General features: G+C 53.7%; 1 protein-coding gene across 3 annotated transcripts in view; it reads left to right on the forward strand.

The window, feature by feature from the left end:
- Positions 1-995: 995 nt before the first annotated feature.
- The window catches only part of RAB11FIP5 (RAB11 family interacting protein 5), a 39,600-nt gene continuing 22,410 nt past the window's right edge, over positions 996-18,185 (forward strand). For 2 of the 3 annotated variants that reach the window (XM_081069402.1, XM_081069403.1), the window contains exon 1: positions 1,043-1,614. In XM_081069402.1, the coding sequence (XP_080925528.1) occupies positions 1,184-1,614 (431 nt within the window). In that variant the 5' untranslated portion in view covers positions 1,043-1,183. Of the gene's footprint in view, positions 1,615-18,185 lie in introns of all 3 variants that reach the window. The other variant, XM_081069404.1, reaches the window with a different exon arrangement.

Consider the following 18,185-nt stretch of genomic DNA (forward strand, 5'->3'; position numbering starts at 1 on the left):
TTCAGGAAAAAAAGGGATAAAAACCATATTCGCCCTACGGGGTTATTCTGAGGATAAAATGAGGTAATTAATGCATATAAAGCACACAAACCAGTACTGGCTGAAATTCAGCTTCTATAATTATTAACCACTGTTACCATTATTAATTATAAGCCAAGCGTGCTAGCAATACCCAGGATTTTTTCACATAGTAGGCACTTAATGGATGAAATAGTTTAAAACCCTCAGCAGAGCCTATAATTTTTCCCAACTCGTGACGCATGAGCTCCAGCGCTGAGTGAACGCTTAAATATTGATGTGGTTACTCATTTATTCATCACTCTGCTCTCCGCTGCAGTGTTCGCTGAGGTTGAGCCCAGCTCTCCGGCCTCCCGCGCCGAGGTCTCGCCGCATCGGTGGTGGCCTCCTGCGCGGAGGTTGGAGGCACCTGCAGCTCACCCTCTTCTAGGTCGCTGCTGCGGGGCCGTCACGTGGAGGCACGGGAATCGTTTCTAGTTTCACCCGGGCATCTTCCAGAACAGGAGCGGGCTGGAGCAGGGGGAGCGCGGCTCGAGAAGAGGAGGGCAGCCGGGTTACGCATCACCCCCACATGCCCGCCCCAAGGGGGTGGCCATCCCGGACCCGGGCAGTTTTTAGGGCCAGAGCTTTCCGGAGCAGGGACATCTTCAAGGAAGATGTGGGATTGGCCGCGAGACCCGAGCAGGCATTTCGGAACCCGCCGAGGGTGTCGCGCAGCCCCCCAGGGAGGCGGGACTTCTCGGGTGCCCTCAGCCCTGGGCGGGGCCAACGGGGAGCCCCGCCCACCCCTCTGCAGAGGCCGCGCGCACCTCGGCTTGCTCCAGCCTCCGCGCGGGGACCGGGGCCGGGACGAGGGCGTGGTGGCCAGCGTCCCCGCAGCACTGCCGCACCGCGCGGGCTGGGTGGGGGGCCGCCGGCCGCGGGGCGGGGCGCGGGGCGGGGCGCTGACGTCGCGGCGCGGCGGTCGGCGGGGAAGCCGGGCGGCGGGAGGCGGCGGCCGGCTCGGCCCAGCGCTGCCCGCAGCTGCCGCGGTTGGGTGTGCGGGCGCTAGCGGCGGCGCTCCTACCCGGCTCCCGCCCGCCTCCCGCCGCTGCCCGCCGTCTCGCCCGGTGCCGGTGTGTGCGCCGGGTGGGGCCGGCCCCCGCCCGCCGCCGCTGCCCCCGCCATGGCCCTGGTGCGGGACGCCGAGCCGGCGGCCGGGCCCTCTCGCTGGCTCCCCACGCACGTTCAGGTGACGGTGCTGCGCGCCCGCGGACTGCGGGGCAAGAGCTCGGGCGCGGGCAGCACCAGCGACGCGTACACGGTGATACAGGTGGGCCGTGAGAAGTACAGCACGTCGGTGGTGGAGAAGACGCCGGGCTGCCCCGAGTGGCGCGAGGAGTGCTCCTTTGAGCTGCCGCCCGGCGCCCTGGATGGCCTGCTGCGGGCTCAGGAGGCGGACGCGGGCCCGGCGCCCTGGGCCGCGGGCGCCGCCGCCGCCTGCGAGCTGGTGCTCACCACCATGCACCGCTCACTCATCGGCGTGGACAAGTTCCTGGGCCAGGCCACCGTGGCGCTGGACACGGTCTTCGGTGCAGGCCGCGCCCAGCACACACAGTGAGTGAGGGGCGCGGGGCGCGGGGACGGTTAAGGGCCTGTCCTGGCCGGGCGGGGGCGCAGCACCACCGCGAACCTCCGCCCGGGCGGGGCGCCCTGACCCTCGCGCTCAAGGGCGTAAACCGACCACTTGGTTCTTCGCATTTCGGGTCCCCTCCCGACACCCAGACGTGCGCCGGGCGGTGTTTGGCCGCTGGTGGGCCTTGGGAGGCTCGCGGAGGTGTGAATGGTGGCCTAGCGTAGATTGCCAAGTAAAGTTAGCAGTAGGATCCCGAGAGCCTTGAACTGTGGGAACCTCAGAAAGGAAAACCTTGGGACCATCCCTTGGGCCCCCTGGCGGGTCTGTCTGTCCTAGAAGCGGAGGGCAACTGCGGGCGCCTGACCCAAGCCAGGCCTGCAGGAGAGTGGAGAGGCGCTACCTCGTCCTGGGGGGGAAGGAAGGTGCAGTGCTGCCCTCGAGGGTGAGATGGCACCAAGGTGTCCTACCCGATCTAGAGACAGCGAGGGCATCTGCTTCCTGTCCGGTACTGGGATACCCCGTGCAGTGGACTCTGCCCCTCTGTGTCTCTGGTCTGAGAACAAGAGAACCTCGAAGTGAAGGAAGGAAAAACACTTCAGTTAGGCTTCCAGCTGCTGCCTGTCCTGTGTGAGGTGGAAACAGCGGCATGGTTAATGCACAGCAGGAGACTATCTCCCAGTAACTTCCACCCAGAAGGGCCAGGGAGGTTTTTTTTTTAATCATTTATTTTGGCAGCGTTTAACCTTCCCGGTGTTAAGATCAAGGCTTCAGACTTGGAGCCTCATTTCCTGTTTTGGGCTTGGGAAGGCTCTGGAAGCCAGTCCCCAGGACTGACAACCTGCTGTGTCTCACTCAAGTGATCAGCTGGGGTCACACCTCCCCTGGGCCCTGGATGGGGAGGGTGAGGGGATGAGGCCAGGGGTGTGCCCTGGGTGGGGACAGGTGCTGGAAAGTTTCGCCCAAGTGGATTGGCATCCCACTGCCTACATCTAGGGAGGCTTGCCGGAGAACAAGGAGCCTGGTGCAGACCCAAAAGAAAGCAGGAGTTGGGTAGAAAAGGATCTGCCCTTGAATGTTTTTCAAAATGTGGGGAGGGAAGGGCCTTCCTACATGGCTCTTTGAAGCCCAGGGCAGGTTCTGGGCAGGGCTGTGACCTGGCTGCATCTCCCCCTCCCCTGGCCTTCTCCTCTCCTTCCCTCATGACTTGCTGTTTGGTTGCTGGGTGTGGGATCATGTGGTATAGCTTGGCCCTTGTTTTGTTTCTTTCCTCCCCTTTTCTGTCCTCTCCCTCCTTTCTGGCTCAGGGAGCCCAAGCGGGTGGGTGTGGGGCGGAAAGCTCTCCCCTGGATCTCTTAGCCCTTTCTTTTTCTGAAGAGGCTATCTGCAAATTCATTCCACCCCTTTCTTTCTTAGTTCTTAACCTCCATCTCTCAGCTAATCTTACTAGACCGGTAGGTGACACATCTGGGGGGCACACAGAAAAGTCTCCAGGCCTATAGAGGGGCTTCTGGGAAGTCAGTGACTTGGGGAGGGGCTTTTACTATTTTTTTTTCCCGTTTTCTGCCCTTGTTTCTTCTCGGCCTGCGTATCTTGCTCAGCTGGGCTATGTGTGTAGGCCCAAGTGGGCCTGTTTTCTGACAAGGACAACTCCTCTTGGAGAATTTGACTTGCCACCCCTTGATCTGAATGGGAGCCTTGACTTTGTAGAAGTCATCTTTCCACCAGAATCGTTCCGCACCCAACTGGCTGCCTTTCCTTTGATGCACTGACCTAGATTATTTATAGAACTTGAGAGGGTAGGGAGGAGAGGGACACTTGTGGGCAGAGGAAAAGTCTGTGAAATCAGCCTGATCTCCTAGTGTACAGGACCTCACAGCATGCCCACTGACAGAGGTTGAGGGCTGCTTGTCCCCACTCTGTCTTCACTTCCCCCCTTTGGCTCTAATGGCCACTCCTGGTGGCCTTTCCTGGAGCACACTGGCGTGGACTGCTACGACAGGAGTCTGCACATTGCCCAGTGGGGAGAGGGCAAGACGGAGAGGACTGGGGTGTATCCTCAGCTTTGGATAATGGTGGAAAAGAACAGTATCACACTTTAACTCCAGGAACCACTGGTGGTGGTCTCAAGGAGGGCACATGGTAGCCTTGTGTCATCAAGAAAGAACCTGACTGGGGAAGGGCAGGTTCGTGGTTAAGAGGAAAGGTCTATAGAATGTAATGGAACAGATTCCAGTCCCAAACCTGCCACCTTGTGGCAAGTCAAGTAAACTCTTGGTGCCTCAGTTTTCTCATCTGTAAAATGGGGCTAATTTATATCTTCATAAAGTTGATGTAAGAGATGACATGAGAATGCAATTAAAGTACCCAGCGCAGTTTCTGGACATGGTTGGTGGTCAGTGAACAGCAGGGATGGTGGAGGGAGGTTTTGGTAACAATGTCTAGTAGTTCTGATCTGGAAGACAGAACTGTAAGAGCTGTAAGAGCCTGTAAGAGCCCTCTCATGTGATTGGGGGAGACAATATAGAACTTAGAGCCTGGGAAAGCCCCAGGACGGTGGGCGGCAGGGCACAAACAGGAGTATGAGAGCTCCTGATGAAATGGGCTGGCCCTTTGCAGCCTTCCACCATTCTCTTTGCTGCTAGAGATTTGAGAACTAGGGCCAGACTTGGGAGGCCTCTGCAGCCCAGAAGCCAAGACTCAGATCAGCCTGCAATTCTGCAGCTCTTCTCCCCAGCAGTCTTGCCAGGAGCTGCCCTTGCCCTCTCAGAAATGCAAGGCAGCAGAGTGTTTAAGAACCTGGAGATCAGGGTTTCACTCCCAGTTCTGTAACTTAACTATCAGGCAAGTTACTTAACCTGTTTCCTCCTTTCTACAAAGGTCATGATAATAATCATAGAATTGTACAGAAAATAAGACAGTGTCAATGAAAGCCTTGATATAGTGCTGGAACCATAGCAAGCTTTTAAAATACTAGTGTTGGGATTACTCTCAGGGCCGTGTTTTGTGTAATGATGGTGATGGTGGTGGCTGGGGTGCTAGGTACCTCAACAGCCCCTGAAGCTCCTTTGTCAGTGCAGTGCTCTTAGAGGTGAGGGATTTCACTGGGGACTTGCAAATAATTGAAGAGGAAATTACCCAAACAAAATTGAACGCAGTACACAAAGACATTGACTATAACCCTTTCTCCTCAGTAAAGCCATCCATGGATCACCATGGGTCTGAAAACCCTGAGATGCTTCTCCACTATTTCCTTTTTGGTTTTCCCCTCCAGCACCCTTCCTGTTACATCCCAGGGGCTGCTCTGTGTGGAGTAAAATGGTCCCTGCCATAAAGAACCCCTCCTGGGCCTGTTGGATCAGTGGTTAGAGTTTGGCCCCTTGGAAAAGCCGAGGCTGTGGGCTCGATTTGGGTTGGGACGAGTTTGTCTTTTTTCATCCCAAAGAGTAAAACTGTTGTGACCGTGGACAGGCTGCTAACTGTGGCCCCCCCCAAGAGGCTCTCATCATTGTGCATTGATTGTATTGGGGGCCTCCTGGAGGCCTGTGGCAGAGGATGACTTAGGCTTGAGACCAGAGCCTTCTGGCAGGAGACCTCTTGAGGAGGGTGGGTTTGGGGGCATGGGCAGAGACACTGTAGGGAAAATGCAGCCTGTCGGTCTAAGGTTGGGATGGTCTTTGAGGGCACCCACCCATCCCTTAGCCTCCAGATGGGCCACATAGTACTATTGTGGGCAGATGGTGTGTGGCCTCGCACAGCCTTCTCTCCACTGGTTTCCAGATATGACTGCTCCTTAGGAAGCAGCTGAGGCCACGAGGGTCCTTGGCTGTGGCTCCTGTCCCAGCCCCAGGCCTGGAGTTGGAGGGCTGGGGGGCTGTCTGGGAAGTTGCTTTGGCTGCCAAGCAAGGGTGTGGCTGTACTGAGAAGCCAGTCATTAGGACACAGGAGGCTCCATGTCTCTCCCGTAGTTATGGGGCAGTTTTTATTTGGCGTTGTTGGAGAAGCAGCATGTGGGGCAGTGGGGAGGGGTAGGAAGTGAGTCCCCTGTCCGACTGGGCGGCTCCTCCCAGTGGCACAGCAGCTTCCCTTTCCCTCTGCATCTGGTGCTAGGCGGTAACCCCATGTCTGCCCTCCCTGTTCTCCTTTCCCTGTAGGCAACTAGGGCCAGGCGCAACTCAGCAGAGCCTCCATCCCAGGTGACCTTGAGGGCTGTCCCTTTCCTCTGATGGGGGCTGCCCACCTCGTTTGTTATTGCTGCCACCCTGGTGCTGTGACGCTCTCGCCCTTGTCCAGATGTTTCCCCTCCCCTCCCCACCCTGAGTGGGGACAGATAATGAACACAATGACAGGAGCTCTGTGTTCTCTGGGAATCACTACTCTTTTTCTTCCTTGCGCAAGGTCAGCCCTCTGCAAAACAAAGCTTTGCCCTTCCCCACGGCCAAGTAATAAAAATAAGTCTACAATGTGGGTCCTTTTTGTACCTGGCAGTCCTGTCAGGGAAGTCTGATTGCTTTGCTCTTCCTGAGCTGGCCGAGGAGCCCTTAGGCTCTTTCTTCCCTCCCTCAGGTGATGGCCTCCAGACAGGGGAGCTGGCTGGGCTTGGCAGGCCATTCTGAGGCCCAAGTGTGGGGCTGGCCCTAGGCCTCTCCTTAGTGAGCAGTAACCCCACAAGTTCAGCTCCCAGGCCGCAGCGCTTCAGAGGAGCATACAGGGAGGGGCCTCGTCACCAGCTACTTCCACCCTCAGTTGGCCCAGGGGTGGGGGTGGAAAGCACAGCCCTTAATCCTGGAATTCTAATGTCAGAGCTAGAAGAGTGCTTAGACATGTGGAAATTGAGGCTGGGAAGGGAGAGTGACATGCTGTCAGCTACTCAGCAGTTAGGGAGGGTGGGGCTCAGTGTTTCTGTTGGGCCCTGGCAGCCGGAAGAGAGAGCATTTGGGACCTTATGTGCGTCCCTAGGCACTTTCTGTGCAAGTGCCTGTGGGGTTAGTGAGAGGGGGCCATTTTAGCTGGGATTGGGAAGGGAGCCTTGGGGCTTATCTGTCAAGCTGGAGGGCAGTCTAATAATCCAAAGGTCTTTCTGGAGTGCCTGGGCAGAGGCTGAGGGAGGGTGTACATAGACACCCCAGCCTCCATGCCTGGAGGGCACAGTCTTATTAGGAGAATGGACCCCCGTATTTGGAGGAAGCGCCAGAGCCAGGTGCTGTATTTTGGGGCCTAGCCCGGGAGCACTGGAGATATTCAGAACAGATAGAGCACCTGGGATCAGCTGAGGTCAAGGAAGTCCTCCTTGAGGAGGGGACACACACCAAAGACCTATCAGGCTGGCTATCAGAGCGCCACCCACCTTCTCCGAGTTCCCACACCGACCGCATGCGGCACTCTGTTATTATTGCCTTGTTGGCCTAGTGTATCAGCCATTAAGCCCTTTCCAGGTGCTACCACTGTCGGAAGGACTTGACGTATATTAGCTCACAGCAATCCCTAGAGACATAGGTACTGTTACGTGTAACAGATGGAGAAACACTGAGAGGCGAGGTGACTATTTTTCTAAAGGCTCACAGTACACGGCAGAGCCAGGATTTGGACCCAGGTGCTTGGCTTCGCGTTCTGCACTCTTCACCACCATACCGTACTGGCCATCTCGGTGTCCCCCTGTGTCTCCCATGGTCCAGCTCTGCATGGGACTGGGTGCTCAACAGCTACCCTCCTGAGGGTTCCTCTCTCCTTCCAGAGCACAGCTCGCGGGTGGGCTTCGGGGCTCTGTAAGCATGACCCGCTTCTCCCCTGTGAGGCCTTGCTGACTGGGTAAGCGTGTTTGGTCTGTGGCTCCGGGTCTGCTGTGTCTGTGTGTCTGTCTGGGATGGGGCGTTGCCTGTCACTTTGGGAAGGAGGGTATCACTGCCACCAGGGTGTCTCTCCTGAGTCGGGGAGGTGTGGGAAGCTCAGCCTTGGCCCTGACCACCCCTCACCTCAGGGAGATTTGCTCCCATGGGCTTACGTAGTTAGTACAGCAGGGCAGATCCAGGACTTCCTGACCTTACCCAAGACATCAATCACATGCTTGTTTCACTGTGACAGAGCGCTCTGAGCCATCCAGTTCCTCCCCACAGCAATGCAGTCATTTGCTTTTTCTTTTCTTCCTTTTTTTTTTTTTTTTTTTTTGTTCAGGATCTAGGAAGCGCTGTGCCTGGATCAGGGCTTTGGAGGAAACAAAAGAAAGAAAATGTATAGCCCTTTCCCTAAAAGGGTGAAAATATGTTTGAGACAAGACTTACACAGGAAGGGTAGTTAACCTACAAAGCAGCATATAGAAAGTGTGAGAGAAGGAAAGGGTCAGAAGAAAGGCAAACTCTTCTAGGGTTGGAGTGATCAGGGAGGATTTCCTGGGGGAGGTGGGACTTTGAATGACTGGGGGGGGGGGTCGTGTTGTGGGCTGGGCAGATTTCTGGGCGGGAGACTACCCCTCCAGAAGAGGAGGTGAGTGCTGTGGGGCTGGGCCAGGAGAGGGAGTGGCAGGGAGCCACGCTTAGTTTCCTATGTGCCTCTCGCAGCAAAACAGTCTGACTTTCTGTGCTTCTTACTTAGTTTTGAGTAGCTCACCTGGTTCAAATTCTAAAGGTACAGAGAGTATACAATGAAAAGTCTCCCTTGCCCTGACCTTGAGTCACCCGGCTCCTCTCTTCAGGGGCCACCGACATTACCAGTTTCTTGTGTGACCTGCCAAAGGTATTCCATGCATTTAAAAGCCAACACATGACGTATTTTCTCCCCCCCCACCCCCCGTTGTGTCCACAAACACAACATTCTCCACACACAGGTCTCTACCTGTGGTCAACCTGACTTGCCCACAGAGGGATGTTTGTTGTGTGTCTCGACCTGTGGTGACTCTGAACCGAGACCCTGGCAGAGGGGATGGGCCCTAGTTAGGTTTGTCCTCCGTAACCCAAGACTCCTTTTTGGGGTGAATATAAGGTTAGGAGCAAACTGGGGAGGGGCACGTGGTTAAGTAGAATTTCTTATTCCTGTCTGCTGGACACCCCGAGTGCAGTCGTGTGGCTGGCTCTCTGTTTTCCTCCTCGGCAGGGTCGTCACTGGTTGGTCCTGGGCCACCCCATTCCCACTGGGCTGTTGACAGCCTATAAAAGGCCCTTGATAGACACTAAACCCAAATCTTTACAGATGGTTTGTCCTACTTTCCAGAGCGCTTTACAGCCTTACCAGCATCGCCTCATTTCGTTCTTCCCTGAGGGCAGGCAGGGTGACCCCCATTTTTACAGATGTGGAGTGTGGGGTCTCAGGAGGTGGAATGACCTGTTCAAAGTCACATGATTTGTTAGTGGCAGCCAGATTTCTGACCTCCAAGCCCACTGCTTTTTTCCCTACATCATGCTTTCGGCGGTACATACTTTCTGTTGCTATCTGGGGTGGTTAGACTTGTCTCCAGGCATTTTTATAGCTTTTTCTCTGCTGGGTGAGTGCGTCTGGGCCACGTCTGAGGCAGCTGGTGGTGACAGACCTTTGGAGCCTCCAGCAGTAGGAGGCATGAGGGTTAGCCAAGATGTTTGTGCCCAGGAAGGAGGGAGGCGGGCCTGACCGGGGTCTGCAGGGAGCTGAGTTAGCCATGTCCACGGAGGCAGGGGAAATTCATGAAGGGATGGTTCTGGGCTCCGATGACTGTTGGTGCCAGGCATGGTGCCAGGGTAGCCGATAAGAATCATCTTTTGGCCTGATAGGAAGCAATATCCTGTCCTACGATTGTGTCTGGCTTGCAGTTCTACTGTAGATACCAAATCAAAGGGTGGGTTCGGTTGTGGGTGGGGGGAACCAGAAGGGGATTGGCCTGCTGCCTGCACACCTCATGTCTGATAGTGTGTCAGGATGACTGCTGAGGGGAGAGGGTGGCATTTGGAGAGAGGGAAGGTGTCTGTATGGAGGAGACTCTGGGGAAAGGTTTTCCAGCTGTCTCTCCAAACTCTGAGTAATAACAGTTTTAGTTGGCATTTCTCCCTGCCCCTAACGGGCTTATTTTTAGAGAGGTGAAATGGCTGGTTTAAAGCCACTAAGTAAGTTGGATTAAGGACGAGAACCCAGGTCTCCTGGCTTCAAACCCATTGGGGTTTTCCCACCTATGCGTTTAAAAATGTTTTCAACTTATTTTTGTAACTAGCCCAGCCCTGCCGATTCCATCTCATTTATACAGCAGGTGTTAGGTGTTCCGTATGTCAGGCCCTAGGCTGTGGGGGATAAAAGGTGGGTAACAGCCCCTGCTGTCAATAAGTTGTGAGAGTGCAGGGGGGAGTGGCTCTGCCAGAGTGGCCTGCAAGGGGACGAAAACTGGCCCCTCCCACCTTCACCATTGCTCCTGTCCTAGTTTAGGAATTTTTTTTAACCTCTGCTCTGGACTGTTATAAGCTGCTACAGCTGCTGCTTTTATATATATATATATATATATATATATATATATATATGTATATATATATATATATATATATATATATATATATAAACCAGAATGCCAGGTTTGTTAATTTATGATGAGAAATAACTGCGAAAGCTTCAGGAGTTGCTCAGGTCAGCCCGGCTGTGGGACCTGCCCCGGCTGCGCCAGCTGCCTGCTGACCTCCCTCCCTCACCCCTCTGCTGTCCCGCACTCTTCTTCCAGCACAGCTGCCGGCAGGCCCTGTCCTTTTTTTGTCCCCTGTAGCTCTCCTCACGGACAGAATAAAGTTACAGCTCTTCAGCATGATGTTTGAGGAAGTCTCCTATCTGCCCCAAAGCACCTTCCTGCCTGTCTTCTCCTGTCCAGCCCTGGGCATCTTGTGTTTTCTGTTCCTTCCACCTGGAATGTCTTCCCACCCCCATGCTTGCCTCCTTCCTACCCATTGTTCAAGGCCCGTAGACATGCCATGCCATTCCCTAGCTCTCCTGAAATCATCTTCCGACTTCCTTTAACCTTCCTGTGCAGCTTATTTGTGCATTTTTGTGGTGTTGATCACCTTCTTCTTTTATTCATGGGGCTATCTTATTTCTCCACCAACATGTAAGCTTCTCTAGGACACTCCCTTACTTGTTCCCTTGTTTCTGGAAAATTCTTGGGAAATGTTTTGAGCGGAGGCCTGGGTGAGGCCACCTTTGGTTGGGTGGGGTTTCACTGGCGAGTTCGTTCCCTGTGCCTCTAAGATGTTGCGAATGACAGGATGGGCTGTGAGGCTCCCACGTGCCAGGCCCTGTGGCCATGAGTCGGTGCTTAGCACAGGCTCAGGACAAGACAGGGCTGGGCTCAGTCATAGGACAAGGAGAAAAAGCCTGTGGACTGGCCCAAGGCTGCTCCCCGACCTCCTTAAGGGCCTAATGTAAACCCCTTTTAGTCCTAGGCAGGGACCAGAAGGAGAGTATAAATGAATCAGCACTCCCAAAATGCTTCCATACGTGTTTTCAACCTTTCCCCACACATTCAGGTGCTTTTCCAGAAACATAACCATAATGCCATTATCACACACACAAAATAACAACTCCTTAATAACCACCTGATATCCAGTCCATATGCAAGTTTACCTGACCACAAGTGTCTCTTCATAGGTGGTTTGTGGAGTCCGGACCCAGACAGGGTTCCTGTACTGTGCCTGGTGTTAGGTCTCCCAGTGTCACAGTTTCCTCCCTCTTGTGTTTCATACCCTCCCCGATGGAGAGGCTGGGTCACTGTCCGTGAGAACATCCCACACGGTGGCCCCTGACGATGGCTTCCTCAGGATGCCTGTCTCCCTAATTCTCCAGCCCCTGAACACTAGGTCTGGGAGGCCTGCACTACTTTTCAGTTAGTGATGACTTTCCAGTGTAAAGTCCCCCCTGCCCATGAGAGTGTCATGCTCCTAGTCACTCACATGGAGTTTCCTGCCAGAGCAGAGACTGCGGGGCCTCCTGCGCCTGGGGAGGCGGCACACAGGTGGCATACCTCTGAAGGCTGCAGGTGTTTTGAGGGCAGATGATTTCACCTATGCGGCATCATTTGGAATGGCCGATGGCTGGCCTGGAGTGGAAATCTGGGCCAGACAATGTTAGGGACAGATATTTTGGTGTTTTCTCCTGCAGTTTTCCACAACTTCTGGTTTTTGAGTCACCTGTCTTCCCGCTCTGGAACCCTAAGTCCCCCCACCCCCCATTTGTACGAACTCTCTAGGGGAACTAGAAGTGGAGAGTAAGGCCGGGAAAGGAGAGCTGGGTCAGGATTTGTTCCTCTCCTTCACGTTGGCTCCTCACTTTCCCTTCTAGAAGATTCTCCAGCCAGTACGTAGAGCAGCACAGTTGTCTTTCCTAAGGGCCTGTTGGCTTCAGTTGCTGGGGGTGGGGTGGGGTGGAATTAGATTCTGCATTTGTCAGTTTTGCAGGCCCCTCATCCCCAGCGTGGTGGTAGCTGTTTACTAGCTCAAGGTCAGGTCGGTCTCCCAAGGCTGGAGCAGCGGCCACAGCCAGATAAGAGAGGTTGCTTGCAGAGCCGGTGGGTTGCAGCTGTAGCAGGTGAGGCTCAGGTGGGGACCGACCCTGCGCAGCTGGGGATTGTGGTATTGGGGGCATGATGGGAACAAGCTATGGGAGCAGTCTGCTCCACCCTGCTCGCAGGTGTCCTTGGCTGTTTTCGTTTCTCTGGAGCCCCCTTCATCGGCCTGCAGGGTGTGCAAGGATCAGACTGAGCGCTGCAGCATGACGCTGGGGAGTCTCAGGGCCGCTGGCCAGCTTCTTGCCATTGTGAGTGGGAACTGGGGAACAGTGCCTGTCCCCTCCCTTGAGATCTCAACTTGGGTGCCATGCATTTGGGCGGGAAGGCAAAGACCTGCCCTTCTGATACCTTTTTGCCCTCCCTACTCTAGAGCAGGTGTTCTTAGCACTTTTTGTGCCACGGACCCCTTCTCGGAACAAGATCTTCAACTACATAGGATCACACAGTACACAAGTGACATGGGAGTGACATGGGAGCACATTTAATATATCAGAACATTTGCTAAAGTAACGTGTGCTGTATTACTGTGTTAAATAATGTGATCCAGTGGTGGTCTAAGAACTTTCAAGTTCAGAGTAGTGATGAGTATATGAGTAGACGATATTTTGCGACATTTGTAACATCTGTAATGTGATATGAAAATATCTGGTTTCTCCTGGTGATGCCCTCAGGTACTGCTACTCTACTGCTGCTGCTGCTGCAAAATTCATAATTGGAAGAAATGCTAAATATCAGTTAGCAGTTAGGGGCAATAGAGATGTGATTTTTCTTCCATCTAACAATTATCCCTTGCTCTACAAAAATAAGGAGTGACTTTAGATTCTTTGGTTGAGCAGGAACTCCGGTTTTTGGGCCCTTGTGTGTGTGTGTGTGTGTCACTTGCAGAGGGAGGCAGCCTAGTGCAGTGATCAAGGTCAGGGGCTCTGGAGACTGGGAGCCTGAGTTCAAATCCTGGCTTCCTACTTACTGAAAAGAAGTGTTGGACTTCACCCAGTGGGCTTCTCTGTGCCCCCGTCTACAGCTGGAAAATCATATCAGCCCCATTCTCTGAGTGCTCCACACATAACCCACTTAATCCTTATAGTGGATTTGTGAGTAGAATGGGTGTGGAAACTGAGGCAAAGAGAGATGAGATGACCTGGTCAAGGTCACAAAGCTCTGAGTGGTGCGGATGGGGCTTAAACCAAACAGCCCGGCCCCAAAGTCTGCTGGTGGCCACTCTCAGGGTCAGCCTCCCACACCCAGCTCACAGGGCTGTTAAAAGGATTAGAAGGATATAATTTGGTGTGTTGAATGCTTAGTATAGTGCTCAGCACACACCTAAATGAAAGGTGAAGTTGTTCATGGTGATAAGACTAGTGGCCTGGTGATGGGCTAGAGTGAGGTCAACAGCCACCTCCATTCACAAGGCGGGGCACTTCCCAAATCTGGTTGGCACCTTCTCTGTCAGGGAAGTTATTGAGAATCTTAGCTCAGAGATGAGAATGAGGGTCTCAGTGTTAAAGATCTCCTTTGGGAACTGTTTCCTTGAAGCCTGGCTCTTATGGCCCCTTCTCTGAGGAGGCTTCTGTTGGGGGATGGTGCGCAGGGAGGCCACTCTTTGCTCTTTGGGAACTGCCAGTGTCATAGGTAAGACCCGTGGATTTGTAATGATGGAAACGTTACACAATTGTTCAGTTGTGAACAGGGACAAACACGTTCCTAAGTCAATTCATGGATTAACTTGTCAGTTCATTGAACAAATATTTGAATGTCCACTATTTTAAAAGCTGGAGAAGCAGAGATGAGCAGAATAAAGTTGCTGCCTGTAGAGCAGGGAAAGACAAATGTTAAATGGCTGTGCGTAGGAAGTCTGACAATTAAGTTCGTGAATTTGTTCCAACAATGTTGCTAACCTTTTTTGATATCAGAGGGATTATTCATTATGAATTTGTACCCACTGGACAAAGAGTTAACCAAGTTTACTATTTGGAAGTGCTGCAAAGGCTGTGTGAAAAAGTTAGACGACCTGAACTTTTCGCCAGCAATTCATGGCTCTTGCATCACGACACTGCACCAGCTCACACAGCACTGTCTGTGAGGGAGTTTTCAGTCAGTAAACAAATAACTGTATTGGAACACCCTCCCTACTCACCTGATCTGGCCCCCAGTGACTTCTTTCTTTACCCGAAGATAAAGGAAATATTGAAAGGAAGACATTTTGATGACATTCAGGACATCAAGGGTAATACGACGACAGCTCTCATGGTCATTCCAGAAAACGAGTTCCAAAATTGCTTTGAAGGGTGGACTAGGCGCTGGTGTCAGTGCATAGCTTCCCAAGGGGAGTACTTCACAGGTGACCTTAGTGATATTCAGCAATGAGGTATGTAGCACTTTGTCTAGGATGAGTTTGCAAACTTAATTGTCGGACCTTGTACATACACCATTTTACTGTGGGATACATGTGTGCTCACATGCACACATGCATGAAGACAGAATGTCAGGTAGTGTTAAGTATGCTGAAGAAATAAAATAGGGTACAGGGCCGGTTTTAGTTGGGGTACTGAGGGAAGACTGGAGAGGTTCAGGTGGACGGAGAGCTGACATCAGTGAGTTAGGAAACCGTGGCTGAGATCTGGGCCTATGTCTCAGCAAAGGGAAGAGCAAACGCAGTGGCCCTGAGGTGGGAATGTGCCAGATGGATTCAGGGACACCATGGTGGCCAGTGTGAAATTAGAGACTCAGAGATTCAGAGGCGCTGGGACCCAAAACATAGGGCCTTTCTGCCATTCTGAGGAGCGGGTGTGATGTGCTCTGACCTCACCTGTTTGCCAGGTGGAGCAAGGATGGCTAGGAGACAGGGAAGCAGGGAACTGTGATATCCAGCAGGAGACGATGGATTAGCACTATATTAGCACTATAGGGTGATAATGGTGGGAGAGGTGGAATTCAGGATATAATTTGCAGGTAGAACAAAGAGTTCAGTTTCTTTTTAAAATTTTTTAATTGGGGAATATTGGGGAACCATCTGTTTCTCCAGGGCCCATCAGCTCCAAGTCATTGTCCTTCAATCTAGTTGTGGAGGGCACAGCCCATGTGGGGAAAAAACCCCAAAAAGCAGTTTCCAGGCTCTCGGCCTCACATAGAAAGGTGCTGGCTCGGGTAGTAAATGGCCATCAACTGTGATCAGATGCCAGCAGCTGTGGCTAGTTGGCCGTCAGCTGTAACCCGTAGGCCATTGGCCACTAATATAATGGCTGTGGCTACGCTAGCAGAAAGGAATGGCGGCTAGCAAGAAGATGGTGGCTGGCAAGCGCGGACTGCTGTTAGGCAGATTATGTAGATCCTGCTTCCTGTGTCTCCAGCCCAGCCACCAGCGAGAATATATTGGTTTGATTCCCCTATCTATGTCTCCGTGGGTGTTCCTTTTTGGCCTTACCGTGTCCTGCGTTCTTGGGCGGGGAGTGGGAGCTGAGACCCTGCACGACAAATGGCGCAGCGAGCAGGGTCCCCTGCGTGACACATGGCGTAGTCGGCAGGATATGGTGCTGGCCAAAGCTTTCCGAAGGGCAGTGGAGCAGTTTGTGCGTATGAAAGCTCAGTCTGAGGAAGACCAGGAGGAGCAGCTGCCGGAAAGCTCGATTCCCGTGGAGGGGTGGGAAGACGTGGATGGTTCCCCAACCAGCAGAGGCCGGAGAAAGCGGAGAAAGCGAAGGTTGTTGCTGCCCTGTGGGCTGGGAACTGCTTGCTGAGCAGCCCGGATGCAGGACTTTTAGTCCCAGGAGGAAACGCTTGCTGAGTCCTCCGTGGGAGATGAGGGTGAGGTCAAGGTCATCCCTGACCCCCAGGACAGCCCTGGCGAATGACTATGGACTATGGGGAATTGCCTTCCATCCCTAATTTAATGGACGCTTGACTGTTTGGGAACATACCACCATGTAGTGGGACTAGTTTGATGTTTGCTTTTGTGTCTTGACTGGCCGCCATTGATAATATGTAAGCACCTTGATGTGAGCCGCTGTTGTTCCAGCACAGTACCCCGAGAGGCCCAGAGAGAGAGTGGCAGTGCCCTGAGAGGCCCTGGCTGTGTCCAGGAAGTCTGGCTGTGCCCAGAGAGAGTGGCAGTGCCCTGAGAGCCCTGGCTGTGTCCAGGAAGTCTGGCTGTGTCCAGAGAGTGGCAGTGCCCTGAGAGGCCCTGGCTGTGCCCGGGGAGACAGGTGGTACCCTAAGAAGCCCAGGAAGTCTGGCTGTGACCAGAAGTACTGGGGTGGTGCCCTGAGAAAACCCTGGCTGTGCCCGGGGAGACTGGTGGTACCTTAAGAAGCCCAGGAAGTCTGGCTGTGCCCAGAAGTACTGGTGGTGCCCTGAGAAACCCTGGCTGTGCCCAGAGAGCCTGGCTGTGTTCAGAATAGTGCATTCACCTCCAGGCTCCTTGCACAGGGCCCCTCGCAGAAGACGCTTGTCGCGTAGATTGTGAGGCGAGACCCTGTAGGGGTGGAGTGTGGGGAAAAAACCCCAAAAAGCAGTTTCCAGGCTCTCGGCCTCACATAGAAAGGTGCTGGCTCGGGTAGTAAATGGCCATCAACTGTGATCAGATGCCAGCAGCTGTGGCTAGTTGGCCGTCAGCTGTAACCCGTAGGCCATTGGCCACTAATATAATGGCTGTGGCTACGCTAGCAGAAAGGAATGGTGGCTAGCAAGAAGATGGTGGCTGGCAAGCGCGGACTGCTGTTAGGCAGATTATGTAGATCCTGCTTCCTGTGTCTCCAGCCCAGCCACCAGCGAGAATATATTGGTTTGATTCCCCTATCTATGTCTCCGTGGGTGTTCCTTTTTGGCCTTACCGTGTCCTGCGTTCTTGGGCGGGGAGTGGGAGCTGAGACCCTGCACGACAGCCCAGCTCCAACTCCAGTCGCAGTTTTCAATCTTTAGTTGCAGGGGGCACAGCCCACCATCCCATGCGGGAATTGAACCAGCAACCTTGTTGTTAAGAGCTCGAGCTCTAACCAACTGAGCCATCCGGCTGCCCCTCTGGCAGCTCAGCGGCAGCTCGTTGTCTTCAATCTAGTTGTGGAGGGTGCAGCTCATTGGCACATGTGGGAATCGAACCAGCAACCCTGTTATTAAGAGCTCGCACTCTAACCAGTTGAGCCATCCGGCCACCCCAAGAGTTCAGTTTTGATGTGAGTTGCGAGGGAGAAAAGAGACAAACATGGTTCTTGAGTTTGGGGCCTGAAATAAATGACGTGTGGGACCTCAGGAAGGGGCACGATTATTTGGGCCATAAGCTGTGCTTGTGGCTGTCATAGCCCCCGCCACCCCGCTCTCTGACAGGAACTACCCTGGCATGTGGCATGTGTTTGACGTCGGCCCTCCCAAGAGTGTTGGGCGTTTCCAGTTATGCTGTGTGGCACCTGTGGGCCCAGCTGGTGTCCTGAGCAATGGGTGGAGAGCCGGGTAGCCCACTAGCAGGAATAAGTAGGGCCATAGTCTTGCCCCAGGTGAGGCAACAGGTCCCCCACCCCTTCCGTCTCACCTTTGTCCTCTGCCCCTGTGGTGTGTGGGGAGGGGTCCAGCGTGGCAGGAGGCTTCGGCCTGAGTCCTAAGTCCACGCTGGGCCTGCAGAGGTTTTTCAGGCCGAGGGAGCATGGGGGAGGGATTTCAGCTGAGCGGGGGCCCTTAGAACTTCCTCAGGGTCAGCTGGTCACCTCTCCCAGAAATTCTGGACCCATTGATGGCTGTTGGGGGAGACTGACTTCTTTCAGTAAAAATGTTAATGGTCTGGGGGCAGGTCAAAACTCTGAGGTTTCCTCAATGACTTCTCAGGGCTCTATTCTCCAAGGATTGTGGCAACCCCTTGAACATCTCTCTGGTCTTCATAGCCGATCTCTGTGCCTCTTTGGGCGTCTGTGATGGATGTCCAGGCCTTTTCCAGCCTTTGTTCTCTGGAGGTCCAGAGGCATGAGCGTTTGCATTCAACTTGATGAGAAATGCTCTGCCTGAAAGGCTAAGGGCACGGGCCGGCAGTTAGGCATCTTCACGGTTAAGCCCGGACTCTGTCCCTTACTAGCTGTG

Source organism: Rhinolophus hipposideros (assembly GCF_964194185.1).
Source record: "Rhinolophus hipposideros genome assembly, chromosome: 12".
Classification (NCBI taxonomy): domain Eukaryota; kingdom Metazoa; phylum Chordata; class Mammalia; order Chiroptera; family Rhinolophidae; genus Rhinolophus; species Rhinolophus hipposideros.